The sequence below is a fragment of the Thermobia domestica genome, chromosome 1 (assembly GCF_964235325.1).
Source record: "Thermobia domestica chromosome 1, izTheDome1.hap1.1, whole genome shotgun sequence".
In the NCBI taxonomy this organism is placed as follows: Eukaryota; Metazoa; Arthropoda; class Insecta; order Zygentoma; family Lepismatidae; genus Thermobia; species Thermobia domestica.
The window spans coordinates 243,614,323-243,637,492 of record NC_137454.1 but is presented as its reverse complement, the minus strand read 5'-3'; the positions used below and the strand labels follow the sequence as shown (position 1 = coordinate 243,637,492).

Here is a 23,170-nt window from a genome sequence, read left to right as displayed (position 1 = left end):
CCCAAGAAGAAATCGTGTAAGATAATATCATGACAAAGTGTTACAGGATTCACGAAAAATTATTAAAATATTAAGTTCGGATGATTCCAGAGTTGGAAACTATTAGCATCAAAAGATTTACACGTGAGCATTAAGTTTCTCATTTATGTTGTTTTTAACAGTTTACAGTGTGATCGTTAAGTGAGAAGTGTCGGAAATATACATAAATATAAGCTACTGAAACTTAAGAAGGAATGTTTTTAGAAGAATCGTATCTATTGTTCAGTGGTCGGGTACTATTAATTCTAGTAAGAGTGATTTTAACATAATGAAACATTAGCATCATTCCAGCATTTTAAAAATTCCAATTTCTCTTTCTGACAGAAGGTAGAATTGCTATGAAATTTAGCTTAATAGGTCGTCCTGGACTGATGATTTAGGATCAAATCCGCACTCAAAGGGAGAATTTTTTTCTCGATCGTTAATAACTTTCTTGGAAAGAAGAGTTGAAATGGCTATAACGATTAAGCAAATAATAATAGTTAGTAGGCCGGTTGTTAAAACTGTATTAATTGCCTATTTCATTTAATGATCCTTTTGATTGGAAGTCAAATATACTATATATATTAAATAGGCTTAGCCTCCTCATCAATAAATAGAAATGTAAAGGAATAATCATACTACATCTACAAAATGTCAATATCAAGCAGCGGCTTCAAATCCAAAATGGTGAGGAGGAGAGAAATGTGATAAAAGGTGGCGTAATAAACAAGTGGCTAGGAATGTGGAACCAATAATAACGTGAAGACCATGGAAGCCTGTTGCTATGAAAAATGTTGAGCCATATACAGCATCTGCGATGGTGAATGGTGCTTCATAATATTCGTATGCTTGTAGAGCAGTAAAATATAAGCCTAGAAGGATTGTGAGTAATAGGCCTTGTGTGGCTTGAGTGTGATTACCTTCTATTAGTCTGTGATGAGCTCATGTTACAGTAACTCCTGAGGCCAGTAGAATTGCAGTATTAAGGAGAGGAATGTGTATTGGGTTGAATGGTACAATGCCTGCTGGAGGTCAGAAAGATCCAATTTCTACTGTTGGTGCTAGTCTATTATGGAAGAAGGCCCAGAAAAATGAAATAAAAAAGAATACTTCAGAAATAATAAATAAAATTATACCTCACCGAAGACCTAATGTAACTTGTATGGTGTGTAATCCTTGATATGTTCCTTCTCGAGTTACATCTCGTCATCATTGAATTATTGTTAGTAATGTGATTAGTATGCCTAGGAAGAATAGAGAGGGGTCATATTGGTGGAATCATTTAGCAGGGTTGGCAAAAACCATGGTTTTTATTAAAAAAACCAAAAAAACCGGTTTTTATGGTTTAAATAATTTGCTCTATACATTCATATCATATATGGACAGAAATAAGTTTGTTTCGCTTTGATGTTGTTATGCAACAACCGGGTTATGCTGGAAGGGGTCACATAAGCTTAAAGCGGAATAAAAACCGCTTCTCGAGTTACATCCGAGAGAAATTGTCCTCCATTTGAACTCGGAACCAAGACTAATTGGCCACAAATGCGATACGTCTGCCGACTCACTTACGAAGGAATCCTGATAAAAAAAAAATACGTTGTACTGATCTTTACATGCTTCTTAATATAACTGTCAAGAGTCATTTCAGAAGGACAAAAAGATAAACAGTTGCACAAGTGAAACCATTACACAGAATTACATATAAACAATTTCAAAGTACTACGGAGTACAGAAGAACTAATTTAGTTCAAGTTAGTTAACAACGACCTCTATTGGTCCAAATTAAGGAAATACAACGACTTAATCTGCATATCAATAAGAAAAGTGAATAAAGATACGAATTATTTGAGTCCACTTTGGCTCAGACTCATTTATACATAAATAGATACCAAAGATACTTATTTCACTAAATGCCTCTCGTGGGGTCTGTATGACCCCTCCCCCCACACACACAAAAAAAAAGTACGACATTTTCGATGTATTTTGTCAATAGTAAACATTGAAACGAAACAACATTTAGAATTTTTCTTCGGTTGCAATCACATAATAATAACTACAAAAATCACAAAATAAACATTTATAAACTTATAAAAAAAAAGTTGCTTTTGTAGTATAATCTTTTTTAGTAATGAATGGGGAATTTAGGTCTGAATATAATACGAATAATATACGGGAGTGAAACGTGCTAACCCACAAATGTGTGTTTATCAAGATTTTACAAACACTTACACTTTTACGAACTTTTTTTTTTTTTTGGTTTAAACCAGTTGGTTTTTTTGAAAAAACCAGCTGGTTTAAACCACCTTGGTTTAAACCAGCCAACCCTGTCATTTAGTGAGTCCTGTAGTTGTAATTAAGGCCCCTAAGGCCCCAGTAAGTGGTCAGGGACTTTGATCAACAAGGTGGTAGGGATGATTTTGTGGTGCTGAAATAAGTAACTTCTCTTGAGTATAGTGTAACTAGGACTGCAAATACGTATGATTGAATTACTGCGACGGCAGATTCTAATATTAGGAGGGCAATTTGTCCAATTATTAGTAATGAGAGTATGGAGAGAGATAAGGAAGGGCCTGTATTGCCTAATAAGGTTAAGAGGAGATGGCCTGCAATCATGTTTGCTATTAGTCGAACATCTAGGGTCCCAGGCCGAATGATGTTGCTAATTATTTCAATACACACTATGAATGGCATGAGAGGGGCCGGAGTTCCAGAAGGAACGAGATGGGCAAATATATGTTGAGTGTGATTGACTCAGCCGTAGATTATGAAGCTTATTCAAAGAGGGAGGGCGAGAGTTAGTGTGAAGGTTAGGTGACTAGAGCTGGTAAATACATAAGGGAATAGACCTATAAAATTGTTAAACAAGATGAAGGAGAATAGGGAAATAAATAGGAAGGTTCTTCCTTGATAACTAGTGGGACCGAGAATAGTTTTGAATTCCTTACGAAGAGTTAAGGTAATTTTATTTCATAGAATGTTTGGTCGTCCTGGTAAGAATCAGAATGGAATTGGAATAATTAGAAGTCCAATTACCGTTCTAAGTCAGTTCAATGATATGTTTATAATTGAAGTAGAGGGATCAAAGGTTGAAAAAAGGTTTGTTATCACTTTCAATTTATGGTTGTTTTCTTAATATTAGTGTCGCTTAAGTAAGGATCAGGTGTATTTGAATTAAAATATATAATGGATGCAAATAGAAGGTAGCATAAAGAGAATATAATAAATAGGATGAGTCATTTTAGGGGGGATATTTGTGGAATAGAAAAATACTATTGGATAGTAATTTAAGCTTGACATGCTTACGTTATAATTTAACTAATTTTTCCATTGGAAGTAATTGTTATTTTACTATCTTTTGGTTTAAGAGACCATTGCTTACTTTCAGCCATCCAATGAAAGTTCTTGTATTATTTTTGTTATTCATTTAATGAATACTGAATGAGGGCAGACCTCAACAACAATTGGCATGAAACTGTGATTTGCACCACAGATTTCTGAACATTGACCGAAGAATAGGCCTGTACGTGTAATATTAGCTGCTACTTGATTTAAGCGTCCTGGAGTAGCATCTGCCTTAATACCAAAGGCGGACATGGCCCATGAGTGAAGAACATCGGCAGCGGTAATTAAGATACGAATATCAATATTAATAGGCAATACAATACGATTGTCTACATCTAGTAGACGAAATGAATTAGGATTTATTTCATTGATAGGGATTATGTAAGAATCAAATTCTGTTAAGGAGAAGTCAGAGTATTCATAACTTCAGTATCATTGATGCCCAATTGTTTTAAGAGTGATTGCTGGTTGATGAATTTCATCTAGCAAGTATAGGAGTCGTAAGGACGGGAGAGCAATGAAGATTAACGTAATGGCAGGCAAGATTGTTCAAATAGTTTCTAGAGTTTGTCCTTCTAATAAGTTGCGGTTAATATGTGTGTTTGGTAGAAGAGAGGCTAGTAAATAACCTACAAGAACTGTAATTATGGTTACAATGAGTATTGTATGATCATGAAAAAATATTATTTGTTCTATTACAGGGAATGCTGCATCTTGAAGACCTAGCTGATTTCAAATGGTCATTTCTAAGGAAGACGATTACTCTTATATTTGGGGCTTAGACCCAATGCACTTATCTGCCACCTTAGAAGTTTGTTAGTAAGGGAAGTTCTGCATAACTATGTTCTGCGGGCGGTAGGTTCTGAAATCATTCTAGAGATGTTGTTTGTTGATCTGAAAAGATTACTGGTCGAGCTCTTGCGAAAGCTTCTCATATAATAATTACAAGCACTAAGACGGCGATGAAAGAGAGGAATGAACCAATGCTTGATACTATATTTCATGTAGTGTAGGCGTCAGGGTAATCTGAATACCGACGAGGCATTCCTCTTAGACCTAAAAAAATGTTGAGGGAAGAATGTGATATTTACTCCTATAAATATTACTAAGAATTGAATTTTTAATCATGTGGGGTTTATTGTTGTTCCTCTAAATAAGGGGAATCAATGAATAAGACCTGCTATGATAGCGAATGCGGCACCTATAGATAGTACATAGTGAAAATGTGCTACTACATAATAAGTGTCGTGGAGAACAATATCTAAAGATGAGTTTGCTAATACGACTCCCGTGAGACCACCTACAGTAAATAGGAAAATGAAGCCTAAGGTTCATAAAATTGAAGGTGAATAAGTTATTTGTGCTCCGTGAAGTGTGGCGATTCATCTAAATACTTTAATTCCTGTAGGGACAGCAATGATTATTGTGGCTGCAGTAAAGTAAGCGCGAGTGTCAAAGTCCATACTAACAGTGAATATATGGTGGGCCCAGACAATAAATCCTAAGAACCCAATTGCTAGCATTGCATAAATTATTCCTAAAACACCAAAAGTTTCCTTTTTACCACTTTCTTGGGTTACAATATGTGAAATTATGCCGAATCCTGGAAGAATTTAAATGTAAACTTCAGGATGACCAAAGAATCAGAATAGATGTTGATTTAAAATTGGATCTCCTCCTCCTGAAGGGTCAAAGAAGAAGGTATTAAGATTTCGGTCAGTTAAAAGTATTGTAATACGTACTTAAAGATTTTTTGGTCCCAACGTGAATAGAGGAACTTTTCTTTTAGTTCATCGTCCCACGATTACGCGACGAGGCTAATGCAGAGGGTGATAATGAGATGGACAATAATGGTGGAATGAAGCAAGTGGAAAGAAAGAGAACTAAGAAAAGATGATGCTCATAATGTTTGTTCAACAAATAGTCCACAGACCTCACATAACAGAGAGATAAGTTACATACTGATCACATTCTTTTTATTTCTTCATAATCTTAAAGGTCTGTTCTTCATCGGAAAAGAAACTCGTCGACTCAGAATTTACTGAAACCTGGTGTATATGTAGGCCCCTATGAGAGATGATCATGCACCAAATTTTAGTTCTGTAATTTCAGAGTACAGGGTGGTAAAAAATGGTCAAATTTGATGTTTTTTTGTAGAATCTTGTTCGCTTCAATTGGTCATACCTCCCGTAAATATTGAGCTAGAGAGAAAAATGATATACCATTTTGAAGAGGAAAGAATAGACTACAAGATATGTCAGGAACATTTATTTGAAAATCAAATATTTTTCGGGAAATTTTGGTTCAGTGATATCTTAGGAAGTGCCCATCTGACTTCTTTGAAAATGGGTATCAAGGTAGTTCCATATGTCCGGCATAAGTGTGCCAAATGTCAACTTGGGCCTGGAGTCTAGAATGATTTTCGTGTAACCATGTCGGAAGAGACACCTGCGGTGCCAATGTGGCAACTGACCTCTAGCAGTAATGTATTTCTGGTGCAATCTATAATTCAGTAATCCTGTTCGGATCTTCGAAACATTCCATTATTAATCGTAGTACACTGCATTGACCTAAATATATAAACATCCTGGAAGGTTCTCGAATAATCTAGAGGTACTTCAAAAACATTCGTTTATTGCAAAGCAACAATCGGCATACCCTACTCAACAAAGAAAATTTGAAACCAAGAGAGTTTGTTGTGGTGTGTAACTTCTCTAAGAACTACTCCTTTGTGCTACAGGATGAGGTACAGGATACCACTAGAATAATGCCCAAGCAACTGTGCACCCATTTGTAGCCTACTATCGTGAGGAGGGTATGCTGTAGCACACAAGCATGATAATATTTGAATGTCTCAGACACGACAGTGATGCAGTTCATCTGTTGCAGAAAAAAAAAATGATGCAAATCCTGAAAGACAAGTTTGCCAATGTGTCAAAAACGTATTAATTCTCTGATGGAGCTGCATCTCAGTACAAGAAACGGAAAAAAAAAATGATGGGATTGGAGGTGCACTGAAAGGAATGCTACAAAAGCAAGCCTTCAAAGACCGCACACAAATCAGACCATGACTCCACGTCAATTGTACAACTGGACCATGAATGACAGCGGATTCTAAAATGGTGGATGTATACTGCACACAGGGGAAACATGAAGAGGAAGCCACTTTCCTAAAGGACAGATTTGATGCAGCTCGACAAATTCCTGGAACCAGTACTCTGTGATTCCTATGTCTCAAAGAAAGGTTGCAATGAGGCAATATTATTCTAAACCATATTTTAAGGAAGAGTTAATAATTGCAGCAGATGGCTCAGAAGCTGGCATTACCATTCACAGAAGTAGGGATAGTTACTTACATCTATGGTAACTTCTGGTGACTTGATTGTGTTCTTCATGTCGACGAGACACATGACTGTTTTCTGAAACCTCATGGAACCAGTACCTTCCTTTGTATATCCAGATATATCAGATGTGCTCTCACTGCCTGCATCTGACATCATCTATCTTGATTTCATAACTGCAACTGGCCGTACATACACGATCAGTAAGAGGTGGAAAAAGCCAGTCGACCGCTTTAACACAGGCACCACTGACAATTGGTCACTTCCAGCAGGTCAGTAACAGCTAAATATTTCTTATAACTTACTTCATCAGTATTGACAAATTGGCAAGTTACCACATTGGCACCCCAGATGTCTCTCCCGAAATGGCCACACGAAAATCATTGTAGACTCCAGACCCATTCTTGGCACAATTTGACATTTGGCACACTTATGCCGGACATATGGAGCTACCTTGGTACCCAATTTCAAGGAAATCAAATGGGCTTAAACAAAAAAAAAAAAAAAAAAAAAGTCACTGATCCAAAATTTTCTGGAAAATATTTGATTTTCAAATAAATGTTCCTGACATATCTTGTAGCTTATTCTTTCCTCTTCAAAATGGCATATCATTTTTCTCTCTAGTTCAATATTTACGGGAGATATGACGAATTGAAGTTAACAAGATTCAACAAAATATATTAAATTTGTACATTTTTTACCACCCTGTACTCTGGAACTACAGGGGGTACAAGACTACAAGTTGGTGCATGATCATATCTCATAGGGGCCTACATGTACACCAAGATTCATCGACCATGATCAAAAAGATAACCAACACGAAAATAAATGTAGGCCTACTTAACATCCTTCTAAATTCATATTTCCTCTCTCCCGTTGCACAATCTCGAAATTCTGCCAATGATATCAGAAATCCTTTCAGCTGGTCTGACAAGTGTATCGCATATAGGTATTTTGCATGTGAATTACCCTGTTCATGGTAGTTGCGTTTACTGTTTTAGAACCCTCCGAAATTGGGTCGCTTTTCGATGCATGTGATACTCCAGGGTCCTTAGTTTGCAATAATGCCAAGTAAGTATTGTATTTTATGTTTTCCTTTTATATGTACACTCATGTCCAAAAGGACTGTCGCATATCCATAACTGTCTTCTTGTAAGAATATAATTTGATAATGATTTTGCAGGGTACTTTTAATACTGATACTAGGTGTATAATCGGAAAATGTATATTTGTGGTAAATTTCATAGGAAAAGAATTATAAATACGAAAATTAGAATGAGTAAAATAAAATGTTGCTAAATGGACAAGAAAATTTTATTTTCGTTTTATTGTTCTTATTTACTGCTCTTGACATGAAATTTGGCACATACATGTCTTTGCCGTTTATTAATGTTATAAGAAATACAGGGCGAATTCGTTATCAAATTATATTCCTACAACAACACATTTATAGACATGCGACAATAATTTTGGACATGAGTGTACCTAGGTTGTTGTGAAAGATGTAATAATATAACGTTGTACCACATGAAAAAATATAACTATGTTGCGTTGACAACTTGTTAATCTGATTATACTGCAGAGTAGGTCAAACAATGTCTTCCTGTGGATATTTGCAAGATGTAAAATTTCAGAGTTTTGTATATTGGTTGAAAAGTTACAAGGGAATATTAAGATAAAGGGTCCATCCTATATATATAATGTATAATCTAACAAGGGAACCTTCCGAAAATGATAGTTGCACTGAAAGATATGGCCTATGCCAATTGAAAGAGCTGTAACACAGATGAGCATTCCCAAAAAATTAGCTGCCCATAGCAATAGGTTCAAGAAATATAAGGGGTGGAAGTTCGGGAAACAGCAAGGTTGGACAAGGGAAAAAAGTGCAAATTTCGCAAAAAAAAAAAAAAAAAAAGGGGGGGGGCACGTCAATATACAATGCCGGCAAGTGATGTATAGAAAGAGACTTGCCACAATAGGGAACAAATGGAGGCCACCAGTAGGGTTAACAGTGTTGCCAACTGCAATAAAAAGTACATGTTTGCAAAGAGCACTATACGAGTTGAGTGCAATATTCAGTGTCATGTAGAACATAAGATATGACGTGTATAATCAGTGGTACAATCTAACAAAAGAGAATAGAAAAAACAGAAGTACGAAAAATACGGAAAAGACGAAGTTGGCCATAATGCGCCACATTTGATCACGAGTTGTGCATATTAGAATGAACAAAACAAGAAGCACCGACTATGTAGGAAACCAACGTACCTAAAGTCGAAAAGAAAAACGAGTTCCAAAGTTGGCAGCACTGGCCATGAAAATCCAGACAAGTCTAATATAGTTAGGCCACTCGCTACACAAACAGAAAATTACGGCAACAGGCATCACTCGGAATGCATCAATGCTAGAGTGATTGAGGCAATGCCAAGTCGGGGAACATGAAATGGTTGGGTTGAGCCAACAACCTATAATAGAAGTAAACTTATGTCATGGTTAGGTCGTGTGTGGGAATATACAGGGTGTCACACCAAACTTTGTGACCTGAAAGATTTGAGAAACGAACAAAAATGTGACGGATCCAGTTGTGTAGGGATGTACCAATGTCAGGGGATGATAAAAGTCTGTGAGATGCAAGTGCCCCCAGGACCCCCATCATAGGGTCCCAGGAGCCAACTTCAAACTTTCAAATGGCAACAGGGACCGAGTGGTAGGAACAGGGGGGGATGATGTTTCTCTGGATAGATACAACACCGCCTATAAGAAATATTTGCCATATGAAGCACGGGTTTCAAAATGGCCGCCAAAATGCACGTTGTTCTTGTCACCGAGCAGATATTTTTGGTGGCCATTTTGAAATCCCATATAGTAAATATTTCTTATATGCGTTGTTTCATATTCCATGATTTATCGAAAGAAATATAACTCGACCGATGGTGCTATTTGAAAGTTTGAAGTTGGCCCCTGGGACACTATGATGGGGGACTTGGGGCACTTGCGTCTCACAGAAGTTTATCGCCCGCTGACATGGGTACATTCCTGCACAACTGGATGTGTCACATTTTTTTTCGCTTTGAAACTATTTCAGGACACTCTGGATACATCATATAGGCGGTGATAGTACTGCAGACAGGAACACACAGTAGATCAAGCCTTTGATTATGTTTGCTTTCTACTGGTGTGGATATGTGATAGAAAGACCACCAAAGGTTCCGACACTTCTAGAGTACTGTTTCGAGACATTCACAGGCGATCATTGTACCATGCATAACGGATTGGCAGTATTCCGCTGTGCTCACTGCAAATGTATCTTCTGTTTGGACCATTGTCTCATCGAACAATTGCACGTACAATGTGGATAAGCATGTACAAATTATGCGAAGGCTAATGCCTCTTGCCGGAATTTTGTTTTTGTGGAGCGGGTGGCCTAACTATATTAGAATTGTCTGGATTTTCATGGCCAGTGCTGCCAACTTTGGAACTCGTTTTTCTTTTCGACTCTAGGTACGTCGGTTTCCTGCATAGTTGGTGCTTCTTGTTTTGTTCATTCTAATATGCACAACTCGTGATCAAATATGGCGCATTTTGGCCAACTTCGTCTTTTCCGTATTTTTCGTACTTCTGTTTTTTCTATTCTCTTTTGTTAGATTGTACCACTGATTATACACGTCATATCTAATGTTCTACATGATACTGAATATTGCACTCACTACATGTAGTGCTCTTTGCAAAACATGTACTTTTCATTGCAGTTGGCAACACTGTTAACCCTACTGGTGGCCTTCATTTGTTCCCTATTGTGGCAAGTCTCTTTCTATACATCACTTGTCAGCATTGTATTTTGCCGTGCCCCCCTTTTTTGCGGAATTTGCACTTTTCCCCCTTGTCCAACCTTGCTGTTTCCCGAACTTCCACCCCTTATATTTCTTGAACCTATTGCTATGGGCAGCTAATTTTTTGGGAATGCTCATCTCTGTTACAGCTCTTTCAATTGGCATAGACCATATCTTTCAGTGCAACTATCATTTTCGGAAGGTTCCCTTGTAAGGTTCCACGACAAATACACACACCAAAGATAGAAATTATGCCAATTTCAGTTAACTGCATTTAAAATACGTCCAATTGTACGTTTCTGCATTCCAAATTAATTTAAACATTTACTCACCTTCACCTATTTTCTCGATCTTCACAAAATCGTCCATTTTATAGTGGTTACACAAAGTTCGCGCACTTTTATAACACTGCAAATAAACAAATATATCATAAATACATGCAGTTCTTACTTTCGTACTGGGTCATTTTATATCAATTCAATACAAGTAAGCAAACTGACATCAATCCTTATTTACAAAACAAAATCATAAGATTAAGAAATAAATTTCGACCTTCTCTGTTCGGAAACTCTTGAGGTTTGACCATTCAAACTTTTGCCAATTTTAATACAATTTAGTCGGTCTGTAATTCACATCTGAACCGAACTATCATACTTTTGAAATACAACCCAGTTGAACATGAGGATTTCCTCTCCCTTCACCCTCTTCGTAAACTCAAATTCTAATTCCTCGAAACAAAACCATTTTAAAATCATGGAAACACTCTACAAACACTAGGTTATACTTTAAGGTTAGTCTAAGCACCTTAGGACACGAAATTAACGTAGTTTAAAACAGACAAAACAAAACAAATAAACATGGTGCATTCTCAAACTTGTTGAATTGAAAATGCATTAGCCTAACCAGTATTTTCCAAATTACACTCCATCCGTTACCTACACACCATCATAAGGACAAACACTATACAGCTTTTCTTTCTTCCTGATAGCCAACATTTATCACTGAAACGTCTGCAATTGGAGCGTTAGGTAAGTATTAAGCTTTATTATTTGATTTGCGTCCTATTGTTTCATTAAGTAATTCATGTCTTTATACTCCCAGATAGAACAATCAAAACAAAACAGATGCATGAACATTTGTTATCTCAAACTATTTTCGCGTAAGGGTCACCAGTAGGGTTCCTACTTTTTGGTGAACACGAATTCCCTGACTTTTCCAGCCCAAGTCAAATTTCCAGGTTCATATATATATATATATATATATATATATAGGCAACTATATTTTTATCGACCAGGGGTTCCTCATTTATCATGCATGTGTGTACATGTATATAGTGTATGCACAAGTTGTTCTGCACAAACTAATTTAATTTATAAAATTTCTCCTACCAAATAACTGGATAATGCAAAAACGAAAAATTTGTTCTAAAATAGAAATCCGTACTTAAAATTTCCTGATTTTTTCAGGCTTTCCAGGTCCGTGGGAACCTTAACTTGTCTTGATTGTATGTACTTTATTTGTAGTGATGTTTCTGTATTATAGTCAGGCCCTTAATGCTAGTCTGTCGCTAACGCGTGCCCTGGTGCATGCAGCTCCCGGATCGATTCCCAGTGGGGATCATGAAAATTTGAACGTATTACGATAATTCGGATTCCACCTTAATCCGCAAGTCCCACTTTATATAGCTTCGATACCGAAAAAGCACGCTAAACGTCAACAAACAATTGTGTTCCACTGGTAATAGGAGTTAAATTTTCAATGTCACATTGAAATCACGAAAATTTGCCATCTCAACGGAAATGAGAAAAACATACGAATATATGTACACGTTCTAATAACTTAACTCGACCTAACTGCCTAATGCGTGGATCAAGTGGCAAGGTACTATGGAATGGCCCATTTGATAGGTCCATAAAACACCAATTTGGATGTCACTGTTTGAATGTCATCATAGGCAGGCCAACTGAAACCACTTAGTTCTTTTTTCAAATATATAACCTTGCACGGTCCTTCATCTGGGAAAGCAATAACCTTCCCAATATACCAGTCAAGATCATAGTACACGGTGTAATACATTTCTAAGCAAGATTCTGCTCTGGTTGGATCAATTTCTCCTGGCAAAGTTTCACCAGTTGATGATGAAACTATTTGATCCAAACCATATTCTCCACTGTTACTATCTATGCATAGACTGACTGAATTGCCAAAGTAGGAATTTTCTATTTACTTTCTATATACAAAAAAAGGGTTATACTCGTCATATGCGCTAAATAAACAAAGTTGAAATGGGGTAATAAGAGACATACCCTCAATTGACATGAAATGCAAGGTTTCAGCATTTTTTTAAATTTCACATCAATCTTCATAATCTTAGTCACAAAGTTACATAGCAGTCATTTCCACATTTGTAATCCACTCTTTACAATAAAATTTTATTTAAAGCAGTCACGAACTTATGTGGTAAGTTCAAAGTGAAGGTATTTTTTCATAGCATGACAACAATATAAAAACTCATGTTAGTTCATAAGTGCAATTGGGGTATTGATGTTCCATTTTTTCTTTTTTTTTTAAATATAATTTTGATTTAATATTTAGGATATCTTTTGGCCGTGTCTCTTATAACCCCTGTCTCTTATTACCCTGGCCTCCCCTACTCCATAATTTTTAATATTGTCTTATTTTCGTAGATCATGCACATTATAAAATTTGAGGTTGATTACTATTCAATTAATCTTTCTTCTTGTTCAAAATATTTGTATTTACGAATGGGCGAAAATATATAATTGCACGTTTTTACAAAATTTCATATCTAAAAAATAATTTCCCCATTTATTCTCGCGTTAATTAAAATATTGATATATTTTATTGCAAGTTTTTATTTTGTAATATGATAACGCTTATTCTTGTAGAATTCAGATATAGTTAGAGTAATACGAGTGTTTTATTTTATTACCACTGGTAATACAATATATTTCTTTCATCTTTTGATTCATTACCCGAAGACCGAAAATAACATACAAGCAAAGTTATCTGATATACAACCAACAAAGAAGTGAAAATTTGAGAAGGGCTGAAAGTAGTCGAAGACGAACTAACCCTAGCTACAGATTTGATTTCGATATGATCATTAGTTTAGAAACCTGGACGATATGTATCTTTAATTAATAATGCTAATTATTCAACACCTATCCCTATAAAGGATTTAAATTTCTTATTACTAAATGTAAAAATTTACCAAGATTATTTTAAAAGTCAACAATATAAAATTACTGAACAAGATGAAAAAATTTTTTGAGATGAGGTGAACAATTCTTTGAGAATCGAGACAAGATTTCTTCAAACTTAACAAGACGTCTCTTCTCGTGGCCAACACTAGTCAAGATCGAGTTAAATAGTTGTCGCGCGTCCCAATTGGGATAATATACAATAAATCTAAACATTGCTTTAATATCGCCTATTTATTGGCTTCAATGATGAGAACCTAAAACCCAACCCAAGCCACTAACCTTAGGATACGTTTTCATGTAAGACATTTGCAAGCAACTGAATTATATTGATTTCAATACAATACTAAAATATTTACATATTTTCACAATAGCCTGTTTTAAATTTTATTTTAAGTTTAGTTTACTGACAGGTTTATCAACCAAGTGATAATCAAATTGCAGGGTCTCTACTAAAATTTCAAAATGAAATTTCGTGACTTTTCTTTACCAAACCATAAAATTTCGTAACATTCTCAAGTAGGAATTTGGGTGCGAATTAGGCTGAATTGTCATACATGTGATAGAAACATACTTCGGTTGCGATTTGGTAGCGTCTAAAACCGACCATAGACATATTTGGTGGTGAAGTTTGACGTTTCATAGAACAAAATTTTCCGGTTTGCATTTATATTTGTACAGATATATATAATAAAAAAAAAAAAAAAATCGTGACCCTAAAGCTAAATTTCGTGACCTTTTCATGATTTTCGTGACCGATAGACACCCTGAATTGCAATTTTCTTATATTTTGCACTAATGTTTGTTTTTAATTACCTGGGACTTTTTCTTCGATAAAACTAAAATTATAGGTACGGTATAATATTATAGAAAATGACTCCATTTTTAATTCTCAACAACGGAATTAAAAAAAAAAAAAAAAAAAAATTGAAGGATTCATGAGATACTCTATTCTTAGCAAAAGCTATTTGAACCCTCTTTTACTCCCCCTATAAAACATATTTTTAAACAATCTGTTCTTAGTCCTTGATTTTGTAACAAGGAACATTCTGTACAAATTCATGTTTCTATCTATCTATCTATCTATCTATCTATCTATATATATATATATATATATATAAAGAATGACTCGTGGTGAATTTTGATATTTTCGTCCGATTTGAACTATGTTGTAGGCAATGGATCATTTAACAGTTTTCTTAGATTATTCTTTATTACACAATTCACGCGTCAATAAGTTTCTACTACGGTTTTCTCTATGGCTCCCTCTAGAAAAGAAGAACATATAGTGTCCAGACATTTTCAAGGAAAAATGTGACAACCTTGTCCGCAGCACGTGTGGAAAAGACTTTTCGTGGTCACTTGTGGTTATGCGTGCGGAAGGAGCTCTTTCTTACGAAGGGTATGTTCACGGTATCAGGTATACATACATGATTTCATTATATATGTATTTCTTATATCAGGAACACGCACTCGCAATATCTCATAAATTATCTCATGTAGGAAGAGTTGCTTTCCTGTGTCCGCTCGGTACATATCGACTTCAGGAGAACTTAACCGTTACGAGTATAAATAGTGTCCAGACACATGCCGGGAAAATAGTAAGAAAAAAAACTTATGCTAGGTTGCGACGAAAATGCACGAATTGCTCGTAACCGAGTCAGCAGGTGCGACCGTAGGGAGTAGGCGTGTCAGCGATGGTGGTTATAAACGTTAGCGCGTTAAAAAAAAAAAAAAAAAAATCTACTGTTGCATATAAGTTAAGACGTTCCCTTTCACTAGAACATTGCCTTCACATGAGTTCATCGTGGTTTCCATATCCAATATTAAGGGGTTACATACATTTTAGATTAAGTTTTCTAACATTATTAAGCAAATCAGAAATAAGATTTCCTTATACTTCCATTAGGTATACATTGCTTCTGTGAAAAAAATATTACGGTACTGGTGTAGTTTGGGCGCACCACATTTCGGAAGATTTACAATTAAAATTCAATCCTTTGCATAAAAAGACATGTTTATAACGAACAAAATCTTGCAGGCGACAGAATTAAATACAAAGTAACACAGCTGTATTTTAAGTTTAGAACTGTAAAATCATTAAAAGTGCTTTATGACGGATAAAATAAGTGAGCATCAGATGCTATTTTCTACCGTCAATACATTTTTGCAGTCTACAGAATCTGCATTTTAGGTATACAAGTGGAGTGCTACTAGTACTAAACCAAGACAAGTTCTATTGATATCCACATCACTGTCAAAACCCACTTTCAACTACTCTTGTGCTGTTTCCTTTGTATGCGCTACCTCGCGAGCCCACCAGCTTCTCCCTGCTCTTACTCGGTTAGATAGCATTCGTGCTTTTTAGTGACTATGTCTAGCACAGGTTGGTTTGTGTTTATGCTCCGTAGCTTTTATGCCATACATCTAAAAACCGTACTCATACGCAAGTTTCTAATGTAAAAGAATTGTGGATTTTCAACAATTACTTCTGGTGGCTCCCTTTAAATTTATGTATGCCAAGTGAGATATTTCCATGTCGCTCAGCAGAAACCTTTTAGCGGACAAGTAGGAAATTAGTGAAAGAACTGGTCATGTTCCGTTAAGGGGGTCCAAAACTAACCTAACCTAATATAACGTTATATTATGTAATCAAACGAAAATCAATGGAAAGAAGTGGAGAAATTACAAATTTCGTGTGGAAGAAATTACTGGACCCCCTTAACGGAACATTAACCAAAGAATTACACTCTTTCAACAATTCTTTCTAATGGTGCGCCAAAAGTAAACCAGTCTGCCCTAAAGTTAACATATTTGTGTATACCTAAAATAAGATCGCACCTTTACGAGTATCATACACAAGACAAAAAAACCTAAAAAAAATCGCGATCTACTTGTATAAAAACTACCTTATATCATGCTTTGTTCTTGATGCGTTAATTGTGATTTTGGATTTCACATTCTGTCTTTGTGAAACTCATAAACCATATTTTGTTTGTTAAACTATAGTACTAGCTTATTAAAAGCCATTTCAACAAAACTGCTTTATAATAGGCAGTCTTCAAGATTTTATGTTAACATACAGGTACGAAGTCGGTAATAACAGTAAAGCTTATAGTATATGTGCAACCAATTCTATTCTATTATGCAAAACACTAATATTAGACGTTAACATCACAGAAGCTACAAATACTTCTATTAATTTACGTACTACAAAAGGCACTACGATTTAACTTCCAATAACCTGACATGTTAAAGCATTATTTCTACAACACTGTTAGAAACTTCAAGTTGTAACTTCTCACAACTCTAATATTCATATACGATTGCTTGAGTAACATTATACACCTACACAAACTTAATACGAGCAAAACTTAAGTGCAATGACATACAGTACCGTTTCCATGCTGTTAAACGATCAGTAATTCTTAACGTTAAGTACCGGTCATTTTGTAAATTGGAAAATTTTGTGAATGAAGTTAACTCATGAACTAAGAGCAATACGTTGTAATTAACGAATGTGAGTAAATTAGTTTTGAAAAACAAATTTCTAAATCAATTTTAGCAATATTAGTCAACTTACCTAGGTACTTGAAATTAAAACACATTCAAACTCGAACTCTTGAAGAACGACAACTGACGTCACGACAAGGCAACCAATCACGGAGAACGCTTACAGAATAATGGGTACATATAGAGCAACAAAATGAATTTAACGATTTTTTTATACCGCCATTTTGAGTCCTGTAAGAGAGACCTTATTCAGTTATGATACTGTCGATCCATCGCATAATATGCATTTTCGTTTGCAGTTATAATTGCTTTTTGTGTTGCTGCAGCACACTACTCATTTTTGCGAAAGTTGGTGGGGAATGAGGCATGAAGTAATTTACCTTTAAAAAAATCGCATTGAAAATCCAGCCCAGGTTAGTGTTTACCTAAGTCAGCACGAATTGTCGTTGCAAAATCACAAAAACCGAGTCGTGCTGAATCAAGCCAATGTGTGCTCAATTGAGCCGTGTTTGGCTCATTTAAATATGTGCTAGTCCGTGTCGAAATTATCACAGTAATTCCCCAATGAAACCGATTCTATAGCAAATTCATATGCAAACTGGATAGACTGGATAGTTAATCGTTTCCACTGAACCCGAATTATATTAACGTGTCTCAATATATATATATATATAGAGAGAGAGAGAGAGAGAGAGGAAAGTACCTAAATATGGAATAGGGTTGAGAATATGGAATACCATCGTATCTACCCTGGTAGGTGGTGCACTCTCGTGAAGGTGCCCGGAGACGCTTGACTATATACCCAGTCATGCGTTTCAGGTCAGTTTGTGCTGAAGCAGTGGCGTAGCAGCTGCCCCCGCAACCCCCGCAGTGCGGGGGGCCCCAAGGTATAGGGGGCCCCGAAGTCTTGCGATGAATAAAGATTTAAAGAAGTAGAACTCCAACCTTACTTCTATTGGCTTTACAACTAGGACCCCTTCTCTATACTTTGCGGGGGGCCCCGCAAAAGTGTGCTACGCCACTGTGCTGAAGTAAGCAGTTTGTTGCACGTTATACTTCAAGGAGTGGATGTTCGCAATTGTTGATTATCGAAGGTCAGTGTTTCAGAAGTAATTTTCTTAGTCACATTGTAGTTTGAAATTATTGACAGTGAATCACGCGGAAAGTTGGTGTTTTCTAGCTATAGTCTATGCAAGTTAGATTATTTTGTAACCAGTGTTGGGTAAGTTACTTGTAAAAATGTAACGCGTTACAAGTTACTTTACTTTCTTTTAAAATGTAACGCGTTACTAACGCGTTACTTGCCTCAAAAAAGTAACTGTTACTTTACTTCGAAAGTAACGCGTTACTAATGCGTTACTTTTAGGTCCGAAACTTTGAATATGAAAAAAATCTTATTACTTCAGTTTTCCGTACTACTATTACTACCGCTATTATTATTATTATTATTATTATTATTATTATTATTATTATTATTATTATTATTATTATTATTATTATTATTATTATTATTATTATTATTATTATTGCACGTTCTGGATCGATTTATGTAAATGCAAGGACAAATTATTATTTGACAGCTACATGAACATTTTAATGTAATGTAACATTGACTACAATGCCATACTGCGTTACTCGTAGGGATGGGGACTAGTGAGTTCGAGCAAGTTTTCTTTGACACTCGATTCGACTAGAAACAAAAATCTTTGAGTTCGACCCGAGAACTCAGTTTGAAAAATTTCCTCCAACTCGACTCGAATTCGGGTCGAGTTGAGCCAAATCTGGTGTATAGTTTCGAGTACTCTCTTCAAGTATCTTACATAGACAATATAATTATTGTCAATGGTACTACTACTACTACAACTTATTATTATTATTATTATTATTATTATTATTATTATTATTATTATTATTATTATTATTATTATTATTACTATTATTATTATTATTATTATTATTATTATTATTATTATTATTATTATTATTATTATTATTATTATTATTATAGCAACACTCTGTATAAACACGAAAGATAGGCGGTTTATATCTGAATACTAAAAAAGTAGTTGATTGCCAACCTCGGTAGTCGTGAAGTCTAGAAGTCAAGGATATGTTAACGATCTTCTGAATTTGGATTGAGGGTCTAGGTTGAGTATTCGGGCTCGAGCCAAACATTGTTAAAAGTTATAGGGTAATAGCCAAACATCTTCAAAAGTGCTCGGCCCGGGTTTAGAATTGTCAACGACTCGAGCAGCTCGGCTCACAGCTCATTCACTATCGAACCAAACCGAGAAGTGAGCTGAGCCAACAGCTTACCCAACCGAGTCGGTTAGAGCCCTTCGCTCAGTTGAGTCGAACCGAGCAGATGGCTCATCCCAACCAAGCCAGCTCGAGCCGATGGTTCACCCCAAGCAAGCCGGCTTGAGCCATCGGTTCAGTTTAGCCGAGCCGAGCTAAGCTAAGCTTGTTATAAAAAATCTCTTGTAGTCTCGCTATCGAGACGCGACGAGATGTGAGCAGTGTCCCCTCTCGTGATCAACACTAAAAGTATTCCATATTACTGCTTAGCTTACATTTCTCATGGTTTTCGCTTTCCAGTGTAATCAGGCCATGATTTCAAAACGAGTTAAAACGAGCGAGCCATTTATCAAACTCGACTCGACTCGAAACTCGACGCGAAAAACATGAAATCCGCTCGGAACTCGACTTGAGAATATTGCTTTTGACTCGACTCGAAAGTCGACTTGGATTCGAGTCGAGTTTTAGCTTGACTCGTGCCCATCCCTATGCGTTAGAAAAATGGTTGCTTATTATTATTCTGCTAAACTAATTATATAATAATAACAATGTTGCTATGTAAAATTAAAAAGACAGAATATAGAGAAACATTACACTACAACTGACAAAATGAGAACACATGAACTGGGGGGTTAATCAAAACTTACCAAAAACTCTAAAATCGATACAGGCTTTTTAAAGCTAATTTCAAACTCTATAATCAACGGGACTTTAGGATATGCAAACTGATCTAAAAGAACTCTAATATTACATACCATCAACATTACATCAATAAAGTAGGCCTGCTCATCAGAACACAGTTTATTCATATTAACCCCTTACTGTATGTCGTTAATTATGGCACCCTAGTTGTTGATAAATATTTCTCGCCGGGGCACCACTTTACTTTTAAATTCTGTTCACCACCATCTTCAGCTTGTAAGAAAAAGTATTCTTTCAAATGTTCGAACGATAAAATATTTTCGTTCTCCATCTTCATAAAAACAACACCATTCAAAGTAAAATAGACTACCAGTACCATTACACTCGTAGTTCACTCACTGAATGTATTGATTTGGAGCTGTCAAAATCTAAGACAAAATCTTCCAGGTGCTTGCAATCAGTACACGTGATTTCCCTGAGGCTGTCCTCATCTTCCAAAATCAGCAAGTGGCACTATATTTTGTTATGTAAATAAAAAAATCAAATTCTATCTATGAATGTATTTGCAAGCCTATCATCGTAAAGTTCGTAAGGTAAAACGGGAAAATGCACATCGAGATTTCCCGTTCCGCGTTACATTAAGATGAAAAGTGATAACAGGTTTTACATGCAAATTTCATTGCTAGAGGTCATAAGGCAAAATGGGAAAAGACCAACAGTGCAGGAATCGTCGGTCACTGACATCGTTCATGCTCCGTTGTTCCATTCTGAGAAATTCACTTACAGGAAAGAAACATTTGTTTCCGAAAAAAAAATACATATATTGTAGTTACTCATCCGAAATGTAACGCGGAAAAGTAACGCAAACTAGGTACGTTACTTAAAAATTTGTAACGCGTTACCGTTACAGTTACTTTGGAAAAAATGTAACGCGTTACTAGGAAACGTTACTTAAAATGTAACGCGTTACAAGTAACGCGTTACTTGCGTTACGTTACTTCCCAACACTGTTTGTAACCAGGCTAAGTACCATTTTTGTGGTTATGAAAACAAATATGGCGAGGCTTGCAATACCATAAGGTTTTAAATATGGAATAGTATTCCATATTTAGAGTCTTATGCAATCTTTTTGTTTCGTTTTCCAGCTGAATAAACAACGGATGACTTGGGACCGCAACGCAATGAGGAGTGCAATTCACGATGTGAGGAAGAAGAAAATGGGATTTTTGAAGGCGGCCAATATATATAATGTACCTCGGACAACACTTTTTCGCTTGGCGTCATCTAAATTGAGTCCTGAGAAGCTGTTATGAAGAAGCTTGGAAGAAAACCAATTCTAACACCGGAAATGGAGGAGGAATTGGTCCAGTACCTGTTAGTTATGGAAGACAGATTTTTTGGTCTTACTCGGAGGGATGTGCGAATTATGGCATATCAATTAGCCAAACAAAATGGACTTGCATACTCGTTTTCGAAGTCCCACGAGTTTGCAGGAAAGACTTGGCTGAAATTGTTTATGAAGAGACACAAGGGAAAACTTTCTTTCAGAAAACCGACACAAACGTTATACAATCGAACCGTTGGCTTTTGTAAAGAAAAAGTGACTCACTTCTTTGACCTTTTGCAATCGGAGATTGATAATAAGAACATTTCTGCTGATCCCATATTTAACGTTGATGAGACAGGCCTGACTGTCGTTCAATCAAAAGTTCCTCAAGTTCTTGCACACAAAGGAAAACGTCAAATAGGCGCAATTAGCTCTGCAGAACGAGGCTCTTTAGTGACCGTAATAACGTGTATGAGTGCCACGGGTATTTATGTTCCTCCCATGCTAGTATTTCCAAGGAAAAAGTGGTCAAATCACCTCATGCGCGGTGCTCCTGAAGGATCTATTGAAGCGTGTCATCCTTCTGGGTGAGTACAGAGTAATCTCTTCACTGAATGATTCAGACATTTTATTAAACACACAAGGCCATCTGAAGAATCTCCACTGTTGCTCATTCTTGATGGCCATTATGCCCACTCAAGGAATTTAGAAGTTTTATATTTGGCGAGAAGCAATAATGTCTCGTCTCCATACTTTGTATTCCTCCACATTCGTCGCACAAACTGCAGCCTCTTGACTGAACCTTCATTAGTTCCTTAAAAACGTACTACAGTGAAGAGATCAGGATTTGGATGAGAACTGTTAGGACAGAAGACGGTTGTGTGCTGCCTCTCTCTGCATTTGAGGTAGCAGAACTCTTTGGAAAAGCGTACATGAAAGCACAAACTGCTTCAAAACGCCATTAATGGTTTTAGAGTGACGGGAATTTGGCCCCTCAATCCCACATAGTAGTAGGCCCCCCGTTATGGCCGAATGACTCATCCTCACTCTCTTTTACGACCGGGATTTTTGAACTTCGTTCCCTTTTACGGCTAAGATGAGTGCTTTGGTACCTCGATTCTGATTGGCTGAGAGAAGTCACGTGACGTTAGGCCCCGCCCACGCGGGAAATTCAAACTTTCCAGGTCACGTGGTATGACGTCATGAGTCACCCCGACCTCACCCTGGATTTTTGAAATTTGTTCCCTTTTACGGGTAAGATGTGTGATTCTGATTGGTTGATAGCTGTCACGTGATTTTAGACCCTGCGATATTTGAAAATTCGTTCCCTTTTACGGGTAAGATGAATCCTTTGGTACCCCAATGCTAGAGGTCACGTGATCTTAAGCCCTGGGATTTTTAAAATTCGTTCCCTTTTTATGGGTAAGATGAGTCCTTTGGTACCTCGATGCTGATTGGCCGACAGAGGTCACGTGATCTTAGACCCGCCACACACCCCATGAGTGAAATATAGAGCAATATGTCGGTGATCACCATAGACCTGGATTTTTTTTTTTTATGGTTATCCTTAAAGTTCCCATGAAGGGTTCAACCTCCTCCTTAAATAACCCTTTTTTGGTATCATGATATTGT

At 36.4% G+C, this 23,170-nt stretch overlaps 2 protein-coding genes and 1 pseudogene across 3 annotated transcripts in view; 1 reads left to right on the top strand and 2 right to left on the bottom strand.

The window, feature by feature from the left end:
• Positions 1–17,425, bottom strand: part of Cdk1 (Cyclin-dependent kinase 1) — a 69,324-nt gene extending 51,899 nt beyond the window's left edge. Inside the window, exons 1-2 of one of the 2 annotated variants that reach the window (XM_081771631.1) lie at positions 17,342–17,425; positions 10,867–10,942 (exon numbers count right to left, since the gene is read on the bottom strand). In XM_081771631.1, the coding sequence (XP_081627757.1) occupies positions 10,867–10,903 (37 nt within the window). In that variant the 5' untranslated portion in view covers positions 10,904–10,942; positions 17,342–17,425. Of the gene's footprint in view, positions 1–10,866; positions 10,943–17,155; positions 17,224–17,341 lie in introns of those variants that run through there. The other variant, XM_081771620.1, reaches the window with a different exon arrangement.
• Positions 3,442–6,860, bottom strand: LOC145665558 (cytochrome c oxidase subunit 2 pseudogene; annotated as a pseudogene).
• Positions 17,426–21,520: 4,095 nt separating the features above from the next.
• Positions 21,521–22,129, top strand: LOC145679272 (uncharacterized). The gene has a single exon (XM_081749861.1). It carries the CDS (start codon positions 21,521–21,523, stop codon positions 22,127–22,129), a length of 609 nt encoding a protein of 202 aa, XP_081605987.1.
• Positions 22,130–23,170: the final 1,041 nt, after the last annotated feature.